The 15,061-nt window shown below is 27.9% G+C and overlaps 1 protein-coding gene and 1 long non-coding RNA gene across 3 annotated transcripts in view; one reads left to right on the top strand and one right to left on the bottom strand.

Moving 5' to 3' along the window:
- Positions 1 to 1,543, top strand: part of LOC100215799 (neprilysin-3) — a 39,474-nt gene extending 37,931 nt beyond the window's left edge. For both annotated transcript variants that reach the window (XM_065805566.1, XM_065805567.1), the window contains exon 16: positions 1,120 to 1,543. In XM_065805566.1, coding sequence (XP_065661638.1) covers positions 1,120 to 1,219 — 100 coding nt within the window. In that variant the 3' untranslated portion in view covers positions 1,220 to 1,543. The remainder of the gene's footprint in view (positions 1 to 1,119) is intronic.
- Positions 1,544 to 7,128: 5,585 nt separating this feature from the next.
- LOC124811465 (uncharacterized) lies at positions 7,129 to 8,634 on the bottom strand. Its single transcript, XR_010641071.1, has 2 exons — positions 8,289 to 8,634; positions 7,129 to 7,357 (listed from the first exon to the last, which is right to left on the bottom strand). It is a non-coding gene; the product is annotated as an uncharacterized LOC124811465 (long non-coding RNA).
- Positions 8,635 to 15,061: the final 6,427 nt, after the last annotated feature.

Raw genomic sequence — 15,061 nt, 5'->3', positions numbered from 1 at the left:
GTTTATTGCGAATATAAAAATGAGGATTCTATATTCACAACTGCTTGGTTTAACTGAATTATTGGTTAATGGTTTACAATAATGACATCAGGAAACCTGCTATAGCATTTAGCATGAAAAACACAAAGTTTACAATGAAAAAATAACTTTTTGCAATGAAATTATAGAGGTGCTATGTGGATTACATGTATTAAGCCAAAGTGGAAAAGCAAGGTTAAAACTTATTTCATCTAATGTTATATTATTGTCAACATCAATGATTGCAAATTAAGTTTCTTTTAGAAAAAAAGTATTGGTTTTCTTAGAACATTGTGATTTACCCAGGACTGCTTAAAAAATCTTTTTTCACAGGTACATGCAAAACAAGTAATTAAGTAAATACAGCTTTTCAATTCAAGAATGACTTGAATTTATTTGCGTAGCCTAACTCTTAAAAAAATAATCAAAGTGCAGTTATGCTATGGATGACCGTCAATTTTTATCATGTTTTCTTGAATAGTTAATAGTGAGGTTGAGCACAACAAAAAAAGAGCACAATTTTACTCAAAGATTTGAATAAAATCTCCAGCTTAATCTTGAGTAACGTTGAGCAAATTTGTTTGTTTAACATTGCTGGATATATAATTTCTAGAATTTAATAAATTGAAAGATTTTTTCCGATTTGTTTTGAATCTCAAGGTTCTAAAAATAAATACTGATTATACTATGTTTGTTACATACAAGAATTCACAAAGTGGGAAGTTTATTTTTTGTTAATGAAACCAACTTTTTTTTTTTTTTTTTTTTTTTTTAAACAAACAGAATGAATATTTAGATCATTTTAGCCAAAAGTTTTTTTTCTGAAAGAATTGTAATGCTATGCTTGTAGAGAAAGTCAGTTAATGAACAAATTTAAAGTTTTGTATCTTAACTTACTTTTTAAAATTTTTTGTTTAAAATAATAATATATGAATTCATTTATGCGACGCGCTAATTTGGCAAAAACATGGCCATCGTTTTCCTTATGTCAGCTCTATGAGCATATAAGTTCTCTAGAATCGGCTAGCTGCTGACGGGTCCACCTACCTGCAAATTTGCTGAATTTCCATATGTAACTTTTCAATTTTTTTTGAATTTTAGAGTAGATATGGTTTTAAGAAATAACGAAGACTTTTCAACTGCATTTAATTGTCCAGTTGGCAGCAAAATGAATCCTGTGAAAAAATGTCACGTTTGGTAACATAACTTGGTTTAATTTAGGATATTTATTTAATTCTATTGTTAATGTAAATACATAGAAATTTATTTTTATGGAATGCAAATGTTTCTTTTTAATAAAGTCAAAATGTACTTCTTTGCTAATCTAAATTTTGTGGTAATTATAACGGTATATTCGTGTTTTTATGTTTACTTAAATTTGAAATAATTAAATTGCGGTATTGCTGTCTTCTTTTGTTAAATATTTTTTACTCGTCGAACTGATGCTTAATTTTTAAATAGATAAAATTAAATTTAAATTCAGGTGACATTTTTTATTATTTTAATATCAACAATATATGACAATCAATTTGTTTTATCATTTCAAAACCTTTTTGCAGAAAGAGCTCTTTCCCATATAATGGTTAAGTTAATTTGGTCAAATTACAATGTTTTGGAAATAGTGATAATGCAGAATTTTAAAAAAGTTAAATTGAGGAAATTTATATTAAGCAATTCGTTGTCTTTGTTTTAAAAATTTTTTTTTTTTTTTTTTTTTGCTAATGACGAGGTATAATGTGCTTTCAAAAAATTCTTCGAAAATAAAGCAGTTGTACATAAATTATTTAAATAACAAAATCTTAAAAAAAAAGAAATGAAAAACTATATTGTTATTGTAAATATTTATTCGAAGAAATCCGTAAAAATTAAAAATAATTCGGTTTTTTTAACTTTTTTAAAAGTATTGGAAAGAAAAATACATAATAGAACATTTAAATATCTTATCCAAAATAATCTACTGCTTACCAAATAATTCCGTTTAAAAATATACATCAACAGACTATTTAATTGTTTATTCGGAAACCTCAAAACCTTTTCAAAAAATTCAATATAAGTGTCTCTATTAAATTTTCGAAAGCTTGTCTCAATTTTTTTTCAAAAGCTTGCAAATATTGTGCCATAAATAACAGTATCCCAAAATGGTTTTATTACAGGGATTATCTTTTTCTGGATATTTCCGGAATTCCCGGTATTTTTATCAACTTTTAGTTTTTCCGGATATCCATAATGTTTTCCATATAGATCATATATTCTATACAAATTTAAGAATGCAAAATTAAGAGGAATATATATTCCGGATTTTTTCTGAATATTTAACAAAAGCAATTTTCCAGATTTTTAAAGTATGACTTGGATAACCTATGTAATTAGCAAAAGCTCTCAATGCAGTTGACCGCGAGATCATCCCAAACAGGCTAGAGATATAGGGAGGAAAAAGCATTATAAAATGTTCTCTAAATTACAGGAAACAAGAAGTATCGTACGACTCAACATATACACGGTTACAAACAATTAGTAGTGGTGTGCTCTTGGCTCTTTTCTTGAACCATTACTACTTTTATTTTATGTAAATGATATCTACTTAACTTCAAAAATTATTTAAATTCTTTTTGCTAATGATACAAATATTTTTTGAGCAGAGAGACATCAAATCTTAAATGACAATCGTAAAGGAAACAGAGGGAAAGAAGTAAAAGTTGAAAATTTCCGGCATTTATGAGTTAATGCTGCAGAAACAGTAAAATTGAGCGGGTGATACTTTAAAAAAAAAAATAATTGCGTATCGTACAGCTAAGGTTTAATTTTTGTTGTTGTTGTTGAAATAAAAACAAATTACAAGTACATCATTAAAAAAAAAAAAAAAAATAACCAGAACTTATTTAGTGATTATTGGGAAAACTCAATTTAAAATTGTGTAAACTTCAATTGATTATGGTGATACTTCTATAACTATATTACTTATTTATACATAGTTGTATTAGCTTGAAAAAAGCAAAACCAGGAAAAAACTGACTACTCTTGAAGATATCAAAAATCGCATTCTAATTTTCGCAGGCTAAAATATTATTATTTAAAGATATTAAAGCACTTAACTTTTATAAAGTGAATTTACATAAAGTATTGTTTTTTGTTTGAAGTTAATCCATGATTATTCATTTTTGAAGAATATCAAAATGATAATTTTCTATATGATCTCTTTTGTCAAATAAAGTTCAACTAGTTCTGTATTGCTAAACGCTTAACCTGTGCATCAAAATCATTTTACAGTTAAAGAATTGTTTTATGGTAAAATGATTTTGATTTTCAATTTGTTTCAGAGATTAGGTACGTGAAACAACTCGTGAAAATAGTATTAAACTTTTACCTAACTTTCATTTATCAATATATTAATGGCTTCAGTAATCAATAAATTAATTAATTGCTTAAGTTATATTTTATTTTTTATTCCGTTTATGAATGTTGACATTATCGTTAGATCTGCAATCTAAATACCGTCCTATTAGTCTTCTTCCTATCATGGTTTTTGAATCTTTAATTAACAAACACTTAATCTCTCGTCTTGAATCTAATAACTTACTTTCTGATCATCAAAATGGATTTCAATCTTCTCGTTCTATTGCTGGTTTGCTAACAGTAATAACCGATAGATTTTATTGTGCATTAGATAAAGGTGAGAGATTAAGGTCATCGCTCTTGACATTTCTAAAGCTTTTGATAAAGTTTAGCATGCTGGTCTTCTCCATAAGTTTTCTTCTTACGGTGTATCTGGTAACACCTTTAAGATTATTGAATCCTTTCTTTCCAATCGTAATATAAAAGTTGTCCTCGATGGACAGCGCTCTTCTTCTTATTCTGTAACTTCAAGGGTTCCTCAACGTTCAATTCTTGGCCCTATGCTCTTTTTAAATTACATTAACAATCTTCCATTCATTCTCACATCTAGCGTGGCATTGTTCGCTGAAGATACTGTTTATTCTTGCTATGATAAAAAGCTAACACTCTCTGATTGCTAGGAGGGGACATTTAAGCTTGAAAAGGATCTCACTTCTGCTACATCATGGGGCTCACAGTGACTGGTGAACTTTAACTCAGATAAAACTCAATTTTTTCAGCCAATCGTTATTGCAATAGTTTAGATCTTCCTATATTTATGAACGGTAATGTATTAGAATTAACTCTTACTTCCGATCTTTCTTGGAAACCATATATCAAATCGATTGCAAAATTAGCATCTGCTAAGGTTGTATCTCTTTATCGAGCTTGACACTTTCTTACTCCGGATTCTATTCTCTACCCCTATAAATCTCAAATTCGGTCCACCAAAATTGGTGCAACAAAAGTAAAGATCTCAACATTTTTTTGCATTAGTTTAACAAGATTATAGCAAATATCGGTTAGAATTCCTCTCCATTTAGTATCTAGTACTTGCTTTATCTTATTTATGGATCTTATTCAGGCCTTGAGTAATTCTTTACCCATTTAAGTTCAATTAAATTCCATTGGATATAAATCCGGTTATTGAGCCACCCAATCTACTTTATTTTCTTTTATCGATACTTTTTCTGTACGAGCTGTGTAGAGATATGGCAGGCACATAGCTTGTTAAATTACCACCATTTATTTCCATCAATCAGCATGTCTAGAGATGGAACCTTTTTGTATTGTTAATTCGACCTGCATAAACGTTTCACACACCTATTCGATTTAAAATAAAGCTGACCCAAATATTACCACTCCCACAACCACCAAGCCATCTTGACACAACAAAGGGATTATAATACATTTTAGGTTTTAATTTTTTAATGAGACATTGCATTTTCTATTTAAAACTTCAAAAGTTACTTTTATTTATAAAAATTACATGCTTACACTTTTTCAAAGACGTAGCTCTAACCAGATAAGCGACATCGCCAAAAAAGAAGCGTGACTTCCTGTTTAAACGCTCTTCCAAAATTCTTTGAGATATGACCGTAAAGTCTTTTTGGAGCACCTTAACAACAAATAATTAAAAGAGGTCACCCGATTTTTTCCTTACACTACCTTAATTTTGTTCACTGGTAATTTAGCACTGATTTGATACAAAGCGTAAGTGGTAATTGATTACTTATCCAATAGTGTATTTGTAAGCTTTAATTCACTACTGATTGAGTGGCAATATGTTAATAGTGAATAAGTAAAGATAATCACCGCTAATTTAACAGCAATGAAAGAATGATTTAGTGATGGTTCAACGCTTGTTGTTAGTTGTGATGCAGCAGTTATTAAATAAGTATATTTAGCTAATAAACAATAGCTTTAGTAAAATTATCACAAATAAAGGGATATTGATGATATTTTAAAAATGAATTCCATTGATTAATAACTATTTGAGAGTCAAATTTGAGTGGCCGTAGAAATAATAAACATAATAATTCGCAATCTTTATGAATAATTTGTTTTAAATAAGTATTATTTAAAAAATTTTTATTCTTAATTAGTTTAATTTAAAATATGACATATTACAAAATAAGTATCAAATAATAAATGTTTAAAAAACAAACTCTAACCAGCAAAGAAACCAGCAAAGAAAAGTTTAGTTAGTACGCAGCTGTTATTTTATTACTTTAATATATATATATATATATATATATATATATATATATATATATATATATATATATATATATATATATATATATATATATATATATATATACATATATACATATATATATACATACATATATATATATATATATATATATATATATATATATATATATATATATATATATATGTATATATATATATATATATATATATATATATATATATATATATATATATATATATATATATATATATATATATATATATATATGTATATCTATATATACATATTTATATATATTTACATACATATAAATGTTTTGAAAAATATTTTATTTGTAATAACTATATTATATGCAAACTTCATAAATATAAATTGTGCGTTATAATAGTAATAGTAATTCCAAGTATTAAGTTTGACTTTAGTAAACAAAAATCTATGCATTATTGCATATTTTATATTAGCATTTGGAAAGAGTTCTACTCCCCGCTGAGGATCCGGGTTCTTTAAAGGAGTCAACCGGCTAGGACTAAAAAAACTTCATGAAAATGAATTATAAAACTTTTTTAAAAATCATAATATAATTTTTATAGTTATTTTTTATACTTTAAATTTATTTTACTTTTTTGTATGTTATAAAAAAAATTGGGCTGCGTTGTTTACACTGTTTACACTAATTTAAATAATCATCATAAGTGAAAATATTTGTAAAAAAAAATATCAAAATTCAAGTCAGATCTGATCAAGTGGTAACTTGGATAAGGTTGTCGGCTAAAATGCGACCTGCGAGTAAAATGCGAACTTTTTTTGAGAACAAAGACATTATATTTTAATGACCACTTTGGTTATGAGATATAAAAAAACGATTGCTCATCAATTTTTTAATTTAAATTAAATATAACGGAATTTAATTATTTTATTTTAAATTAGATTGTATTTCTTTTTATTTAAATATAATTTATGCTTCTACTTGAAGTCCATAAAAATATATAGCAAAATGAACAATTTAACGGCAAACGGAAAATAAAAAAAATATTACATTATTAACAACCAATAGGACCGTGGTTTGCAAAAAAGTTGGCCTTAACCAGTTCGCATTTTATCGACCACCCTTGGGTGATGATGGCACGAAAAGCTGGCAAGAAAAAGCCCGCAGACACAAAAAAGGAAAAGGCCAACTTAAAACGGATTGCAGAATAAAAAGTTAGTGCGTTTTATTTTGCAAAAAAACAATCTGATAACTCTCAAATTTTTCCTTAAATACGTTTCAGTGAGATCAAATTATCTTGATTTAATTCTTATTATTATATCAAAGAAATTCGAATTTACACTCGAATTTCAATGCTGTTCCAAGAGTTTTTTCTTTTCTTTTTTTGAGAAAGATCAACTTTAAAAAGCGACAAAAGTTGCTAAATATCTAATATTGGCCAAAAAAATGTTTGTTTTTATTTGACCACAAAATATAAAAATAGCCTTTCTACTTAATAATGTACCTATGTAATCTAAACAAAAACAATGAATCAATTGAATATTTAGAAATCCATAAACAGGGTACAAATCCTACAGGCCGAAGGAGGTCACCAATATCCAGTTCAAAGACGTAAATATGTCAAATACAATCAGCAAATTTTGAGGATTGACGTTTGATCGTTGGATTTTGAAGAGAATGGATCGTTGAAGATTTTCTAAACCTTCGAGGATTAGCGCTTTACTTGACGTTTTGATAAAAAATGAAGTATTAAGATTTCGCTAGAAACATAATATGTTTAAAATATTTTTATTATTATTCATCTATTTCTATTAAAATTGATATAAGTTATCTGTATAATTCCTAGTTAATTATTAAATATTAATTGATACAAAAATATATAATTGATATAAATTATTTACATAATTTCTATTATAATTGATATAAATTGTTTTATTGATATCATAATTTTTAGGCTCTGCAAAAAACATATACAGGGTCGTCCATAAATTACGTCATGCAATTCTTGACTGCTTTTGACCCCCTCCTTCCCTCGTCACAACATCGTAACACTTTAGTAACAGGCCCCGTATGAGTTGTCACAAAACCAATAACCCTCCCCCCCCCCTAACCGTGAAGCGTGACGTAATTTATGGAAGACCCTTAAATACTTGTTTTTTGGATGGATTTTTTTCTGCCACCAAAAGACTGCAGTCTTTCGGTGACAGAAAGTCTTTAGATTGCATCAGTACTGATGCAATCTAAAGAAACACTTTTTATAAATATAAACTAATTATTTATTTACAATTATTGAATACATATATTTATTTTATTTGGAAACTCAAGTTTCTATGTTTTTAAAATTGTTTATCTGACCATGCTTTTATTTCATCATAGATCTTTAATTTTACTAATATTTCATAACTTTCAGAAAAAAAGTTATAGCTTAGATAAAATTAATGCCAATTCAAATCGCACTGCTATAAAAATCATAAAGTTGCAGCCTTTTGAAAATATTATTTTACAAAATAATTTTAAAAATTAAATTTAAATGTATATTATACCGTTCTTTAATTAAACTTTTTTTCATACAGTCTTAAATAAAGTCACAATAATATTGAAATGTCATCTGTATTCTTAAATAATTAAAACCAATCTAAAACAAAATTATGATTAAAACGATTAATTAAAATGAAAATTGTTATTACTTACATTGTCTCAGTACTTCATTAATGAATTTGCTGAATTATAATTACCCCTTCATTTACTTATTACATTCAATTTTAAAATTGTAAATAAAAAGTGTAATTAAGGGGCTATCTGGAAGCCAACCATCTCCAAGTGGCACTTTTGTAAGAGTGATCGTTTGGACGCTGTGACAGTTGGATCCTTCAAGCCGAAAAAAAAAGATTTAAAAAAGGTTTTTCTTGAGCTCACCTATAAACATAAGAGAACAACAAGAAAAGCGAAGTAAGCGTTATCTGTAGGTATTGATCGAAATGAGTTTCATCGAAGTAAGCGGAAGGCGACAACACAGAAACGGCTAGCCGTTTGCTGCAGAAGTAATATTTTAAATTTGAAAAATTATTTATAGAGATGCTTCAAACGAACTTTGTACTTTCACATGACTAGATCTATTCATAAAGTTTTTCGAAATTAAATAGAACATCGTACTTTAACAGGATAGGCTATTAATAACGTCATTTACCAAATATGGCTTACAGCTTAAATCACACGATTTAAATAAGCGAATCACTCTTACTTTCCATTGAAAAAGATAAAATCAAGCGTGTCAAAATAAACCAATCAAAACCTAATATTTTCAATTTAACTTTAATAATATTTTATAACTTAAGTAATAAAATAAAATTTCACATCTTGTCATATGCCTCTTGCAATAAGAACATGTTAATAACTGAAACTTACTACTTTATCCTGATGTTAATAAAAATAAAGAAGTTTTTTTTGTCGCTGAGTAAATTTAAAATGCAGCAAATTTTTGACAGTTATTTGATATTAGTCCGTTCAATATCAAATTAATTTCAAAATGAATCAAATTAGAATTTTAAACAACAATTTTCTTAAAGTTCAAAACAATATTTCTTAAAGTTTGAAACAATAATCTTCATAAATAAAACACAACGAAGCTGACGAAATTATTTAAAACAATTTTGAATTATTCTCTGTTGAAAAAATAACTTTGAGTTAATCATTGTTTGAAAAAGCGTAGATTTGAAAAATCTACTTTATTTTACTCGAGTAAGAAAAATATTGGCGCGATAATATAATGCAGTATGTAAACAAAATATAAACAAAATTAATAGTTTAGTTAGTAAATGTTTAAAATATATCAAGACCTATTTTAATAGGTCTTGACATATTATTTTCTTATTTAAAAATAAGGAAATAAACAATCGATAAAAACTCTTTTAAAACCTTCTAAATGTCACTGCCGGTTTTTCCAGAATGATTGTTCATTAGAAATTATTATTATTATTAATACCAAATTAATACATAGACTTTATTTTAGTTTTACTCTTTTTTTAATTTTATTTCAATGAAATTTATAAATACATTAGGAGACTAGAGTTCTCCGTATTTCAACATCAATAAAATCACAAGGCTTTTAATGTTCTTTTGATTTTTAATGCTCTTGCAATGCTTCTTTAATGCTCTTTTAATGTTCACTTGAGTTTAAAAAAAGATTCCTTAAATTTATTTTACACGCTGCGTGTTATTTATGCCGCTAAAAAGATTTGAGTTTGTATATGTTTAAACATTCAATATTTGTATAGTTTATATGGCAATTGATTAATTCTTAGCATGGTTTTGTTGATTTGCATTTATATAGTATTACCATTTTTAAAAATTATAGAAACTGTTTGTAGGTTTTTTATAACTTGGTTTTTATAACTAGATAGGAAAATTTTTCAAGAGATTGTTTAAAAAATAACCATTTCGCAATAGGTTTTGCCTTTAAGCAGTGCCGTGGTTATAGGGTCGGAAGCAAAAATAAAAACCCCTTTTTAGGGCCCAAAAATCCTAAAAAAATTTTTTCGCTAGGTGTTAATAAAAATAAAAGGCTTCATAGATTTGCAAAAGGGCCCTAAATTTGCAAATGGCCACCTATTTTTTTTTTAACAAGCTTTCGAAGAAAACAACTTTAGTGCGCAGAAAAATATTACAAATTTCTACTGAATTAAATAAAAGTTTTAAATTAGAAAAAAATAAATAAATAAAGTCTACTAAATTCAAAGATAAGGGATCATTCATTAAGTACATTCGCTCGGAGGAAAGAACACAAAAATATAAAACGAAAGATTAGATAAATTTGAGATAAATTTCATTGAAAATAAAAAATTTGAAAAAGAGCTTTAAGAGATAAAAAAAAGTTTAAACTTCAACGAATACGTAATCGATAAAAAGATTTAAAATAACCAAGGAGTTATAATAGAATGGAGGGAGAACAAAGCCAAAAATTGTTTAAAATCGTAGTAGACTCTTTGTTGTGTAAGTATTCGAGCGGCAAATCAAAATGGCGTCTTTTCGTTGAAAAAAGAAAATTTTGAAATGTAGTTTGTAACCTCTGTAAGTTGTAATCAAAATGGATTACTCTCTTAAAAGTTGACTGGATAAGTGTTTAACAACTGTTCCAACTATCAAAAATCATGATCTATGTGAAGTAATAGTTTTTTTAACTTCGATTCAAGGTATAAATATCAAGTTTTAGACAGTTTCTACTACTTGGTTGAACCTTATCTTTAACTTGCCCGTTTAGCTATAGGTTTGTTACGTTTTTATCGGCAAGGAACTTATTATTTCTCTCTAGGATTTTATTTTGTGTTGTAGTATTTTTGCTGGATTTAAAAACAAATTGCTATATTTTAAATATAGATATATAAACTAATTTATTTTTTTAAATTCGGCGAAAATACTTCAAATTCTTATCTACCCAGCAAGCACACAACGTTGAAACAACGTTGAATTAACGTTGATCAACGTCGATCAACGTTATTTCAACGTTGTTTCAACGTTGTGTGCTTGCTGGGTAGATATTTATTAATTCAATTCTAATCCAGAAATTTATTATTAGTTGTTCAAATAGCACAACAACAAAAAATAACAACAAACTCTAAATATTGTGACTATTATTCCTCTTTGAAATAACATTTCAAGATGGTATGACTGAAGGGAGAACGAAGATTTCAACAAACAATTAGAAAAAGAAAGAATTAATTATTAATTTTTAAAGTAAAAAATCCGTAACCTTGAAGATAGAAGATAGACTTAGAGATAACTTAAGAATTGATAGAATATGTGAAGACGAAGTAGAACCTTGGGAAGAAACCAAAGAAAAGCTTCATTCATTTTTTCTACAAAAACTGGGTTTAAAGGATATTGAAATTGAACGCGCACATCGCACTGGGCCAAAAAAAGTCCAAAGGTAATAGTTTTAAAGGGTAATAGTTTTAAAACTTCAACAATGTAAAGACGAAGCTAAAATTTCAAAAGAATTAGCTCGTCTCAAAATGTTTCAGTTAGTTACGATAGAATTATTATTATTTTTAAATAATATTTGTAAAAACGTTCATAACAAATAATGGAATTACTCATTTTAAAAATTAAACCTTACTTAACTTAATTTAATAACCATGGCTTTATTGAATTATTATAAATCCATTGCTTTCATTTTATTTCGAAGGGAACCACTTTTCCTCTGATGATAATTTTTTGTTAGCGATACTTCTACGGATTGTGCTTATTTTTATTCTAATGAAATTGAAAGTTTTCTTTTTCGGAATGCAGTTAAAAAAGTTCATATCGAATTAAAATTCTCCGCCTCAATATAAGATGCTTATATCGAAATTTTGAAAAACCTTTAAATTTTATAGAAGAAAGTCTTTTTAATATCATTTGTTTAACTGAAACATCAGTGACGGATCCAGGAATATTTTTGTATTTTGTACCACATTTGCGTCTCCCCAACATACTCATGGATCCGTCACTGTGAAACATGGGTTGCATTAATCAATTTTGACAATAATTTTCATATTTCTCATTTTAAAATTATCTCACAAGAATCGAATAAATGGGGTGTGGGTTTATTTTAATTTATGTTTATGAAATTTTTTTTTGAATATGAGAAATGATTTATGCGTTAGTGAGGGCTGTTATGTTTAGAATAAGACTTTCGTGTGCGCAGGCGTGTTAGAAACAACTTTTTGCTTTTAACTCGTTCCTAAGGTTAAAACTAAAAAGAAAAAATAGGTGTTAAAAATTTTTTACATTTGTAGCCGGAAACCCATGACGTCACACTTATTTCAGTCAACAAAAAAATGTTATCGTAAATTTAAAAAATAGTTATACGAAAGAGCTTGTCAATATGTAAAATGATTATATGTAAAAACCATATGCTGAAAACGTTTTCTTCCCAAGATATAACACTTTTAAAAATGTATAACACAGACCTAGAATTTACAAACTTGCATAGAAGACTAAAATAATGGCTCTTTTATTCCAGATTTGCTATACATCAATGGTGAATTTTGTTAAAAGAGTTGTTATTGATATGAATTTTCTACTAATTACAAAATTATCTATTACATACAACAAATGATCGTTCTATCGGAATTTAAGTTGTTTCATTGATATGTTTTTTCATCACGAATAAAGTTTTATGCTACTTTTCTCAAAAAGCGATTTTTTTATTTTTTATTGAAGCAAGGTTATTAAGCATCATCATCTTGCTATTTTGGAATTATATGAATTATACAAAAGATAAACAACTGATATGGAGGATTTTACTGACTGTAAACGAAGAAAATCACAAAATGAATTTTCAAGATGCAATATTTGTTAGAAAGATGATACTAAAGAAAAGGTCAGTACAGACTTGTTGCAACTTTTCCATTTTGTTAAATTAGACATTTTATTTTTATTTAATCTTGATAATCGTTTTCAAAATTAATGTACTTTTGTTGCTCATATTTTACTGTGAATATCTACCTCTTGCAACATACTTACAAACTGGAAAAAATCACAAGAACGCGACGTCAGTATCAATAATTGTTTTGAGGCGCTTGGTTCCAAACGCTTAAAAGCTTTACTGGGTTTCCATGTGTTAACAGAATGTGACCAGACCGGTCACATCCTGTCATTTATGGTTGCGGATGACGAGATTTTGTATGCATTATCAATGTTAGGCGATACTGAGTTATTGCCGAATCATGTTACTCTTCAAGGTATTGAGCATTTTTTAGTCAACAAATATGGATTAAAAAATTTACCCAGTAACGTAAGAGCCTTGGCTAAGCTAAGATGGTTTTTCTTCTCAAAGTATCATTAAGATGCTGCGCAGTTACCACCTACCATGAGCTATACAGTACTGGCCAAATTATTACAATAGTTGAGAAAAATATCAAAATTAGACTTTACTTGTACTTTTTGTCATTACAATACATTATAGTAAATAAGTATTATTCTTTATATCATACCTGGGACATGCCTGTAGGATTTTATTGTCTGCATATTAGATTTTGTACTTTGGAATTTAAAAAATACGTTGGTAATGTTCTTAGATATGAATATTCATTTTCTTTATTTATTTGCAATTATTCAAGGACTATTACAAAATTAACATTGTCTTTATTATTTAATTATTTTATTTATTTACTTTAGTATCAATGTGAAAAAAAGTGACTTATCTTCCCGTAATAGGGGTCAGATTAAGGTTCTCTTGGATAATACAGAGCTTACTCAATGTCAGATAGCTTTAAAATGGGGGACAACTCAGACTATTGTGTCCAGCATAAAAAAAAACATGCAGCGTGGCTCAACTGGTACTCCAAAACGTAAGTAAAAGAGCAAAAGAAGGCGAATATCTTCGCAACAAGATGATCGAGCTTTGGCGAGACTATCTAAATCTAACCGCAAGACGACATCATGCAGATTGATGGTTGAAATACAAACCTTAGGTGTTTAGATGAGTAGCAGGACTATGCGAAAAAGATTAATTGAAGTTGGTTTGAGGGCATATCGACAAAGAAAGATGAAGAAAATAACATTTTGGGCCAAATAATTTGCCACGTGGACAGTGGAGGACTGGAAAATGGTGAGTTGTCTAAATGTTTAATTACTTCCATGCTGTCTAGAAAAATGGTTTTTAAATTTGATTAGCGACAAAAAAAATAAATTAAACTTAATTTAAATTACTAGAAAAAGATTAATTGTAATAACTGTAAGCCTACAACAGTAGATTGTGTAATCCACTGTATATGTGTATGTGTGTCTTTAAGGTATGTCTTTTCTGATGAATCAATTCTGGAAATATTGAACAACAAATGCCGCTATGTAAGAAGAAGACTAGAAGAAGAATTTCTTTTAAAGTCTTTAGTGCAGAAGGTCAAACATTGACTAAAGCCATGGTTTGGAGCGTGATATCTTTAAAAAGCCCTGGACGACTATACATTGTAAATGGCATGAGGAATGCTAAACAGTACAAGAAAGTTATAAAAACTTGTCTGATTCCTTAACTAGATGACTGGTTTCCTGATGGGGACTGCATATACATGCAAGATGGGGCACTCTGCCATACGGCAAACATTATCAACGGTTACTTTGTTGAAATCGGTATGGAGGTGATGCCCTGGCCGGCAAGTAGTCCTGATATAAACCCAATTGAAAGGGTATAAAATAAACTTAAAGATAGAGTAAACAAGGTCACTACCAATAATAAACGTAAACTAATGAAATGCATTGATCATGTATTGTTTCACAACCCGGATATTACACAATTAATTTCCAAATACAATCCAAGTATGCCGAATAGAATTACAGCGCTTATAAAAGCCATGGGTGGTGCAACCAAATATTGAAAACATATGTATAATGAGCAAAATGTACACAGTACATGTATGTTTGCTAAATTTGGGCTTATATACTGAAGATGAGGAATAAAAACCAGTTTTAAGTGTAAAAAATAGTTG

Source organism: Hydra vulgaris, chromosome 09, assembly GCF_038396675.1.
Source record: "Hydra vulgaris chromosome 09, alternate assembly HydraT2T_AEP".
In the NCBI taxonomy this organism is placed as follows: Eukaryota; Metazoa; Cnidaria; class Hydrozoa; order Anthoathecata; family Hydridae; genus Hydra; species Hydra vulgaris.
Note: the sequence above shows the minus strand (reverse complement) of the source record. Positions and strands in the feature narration are given on the sequence as shown.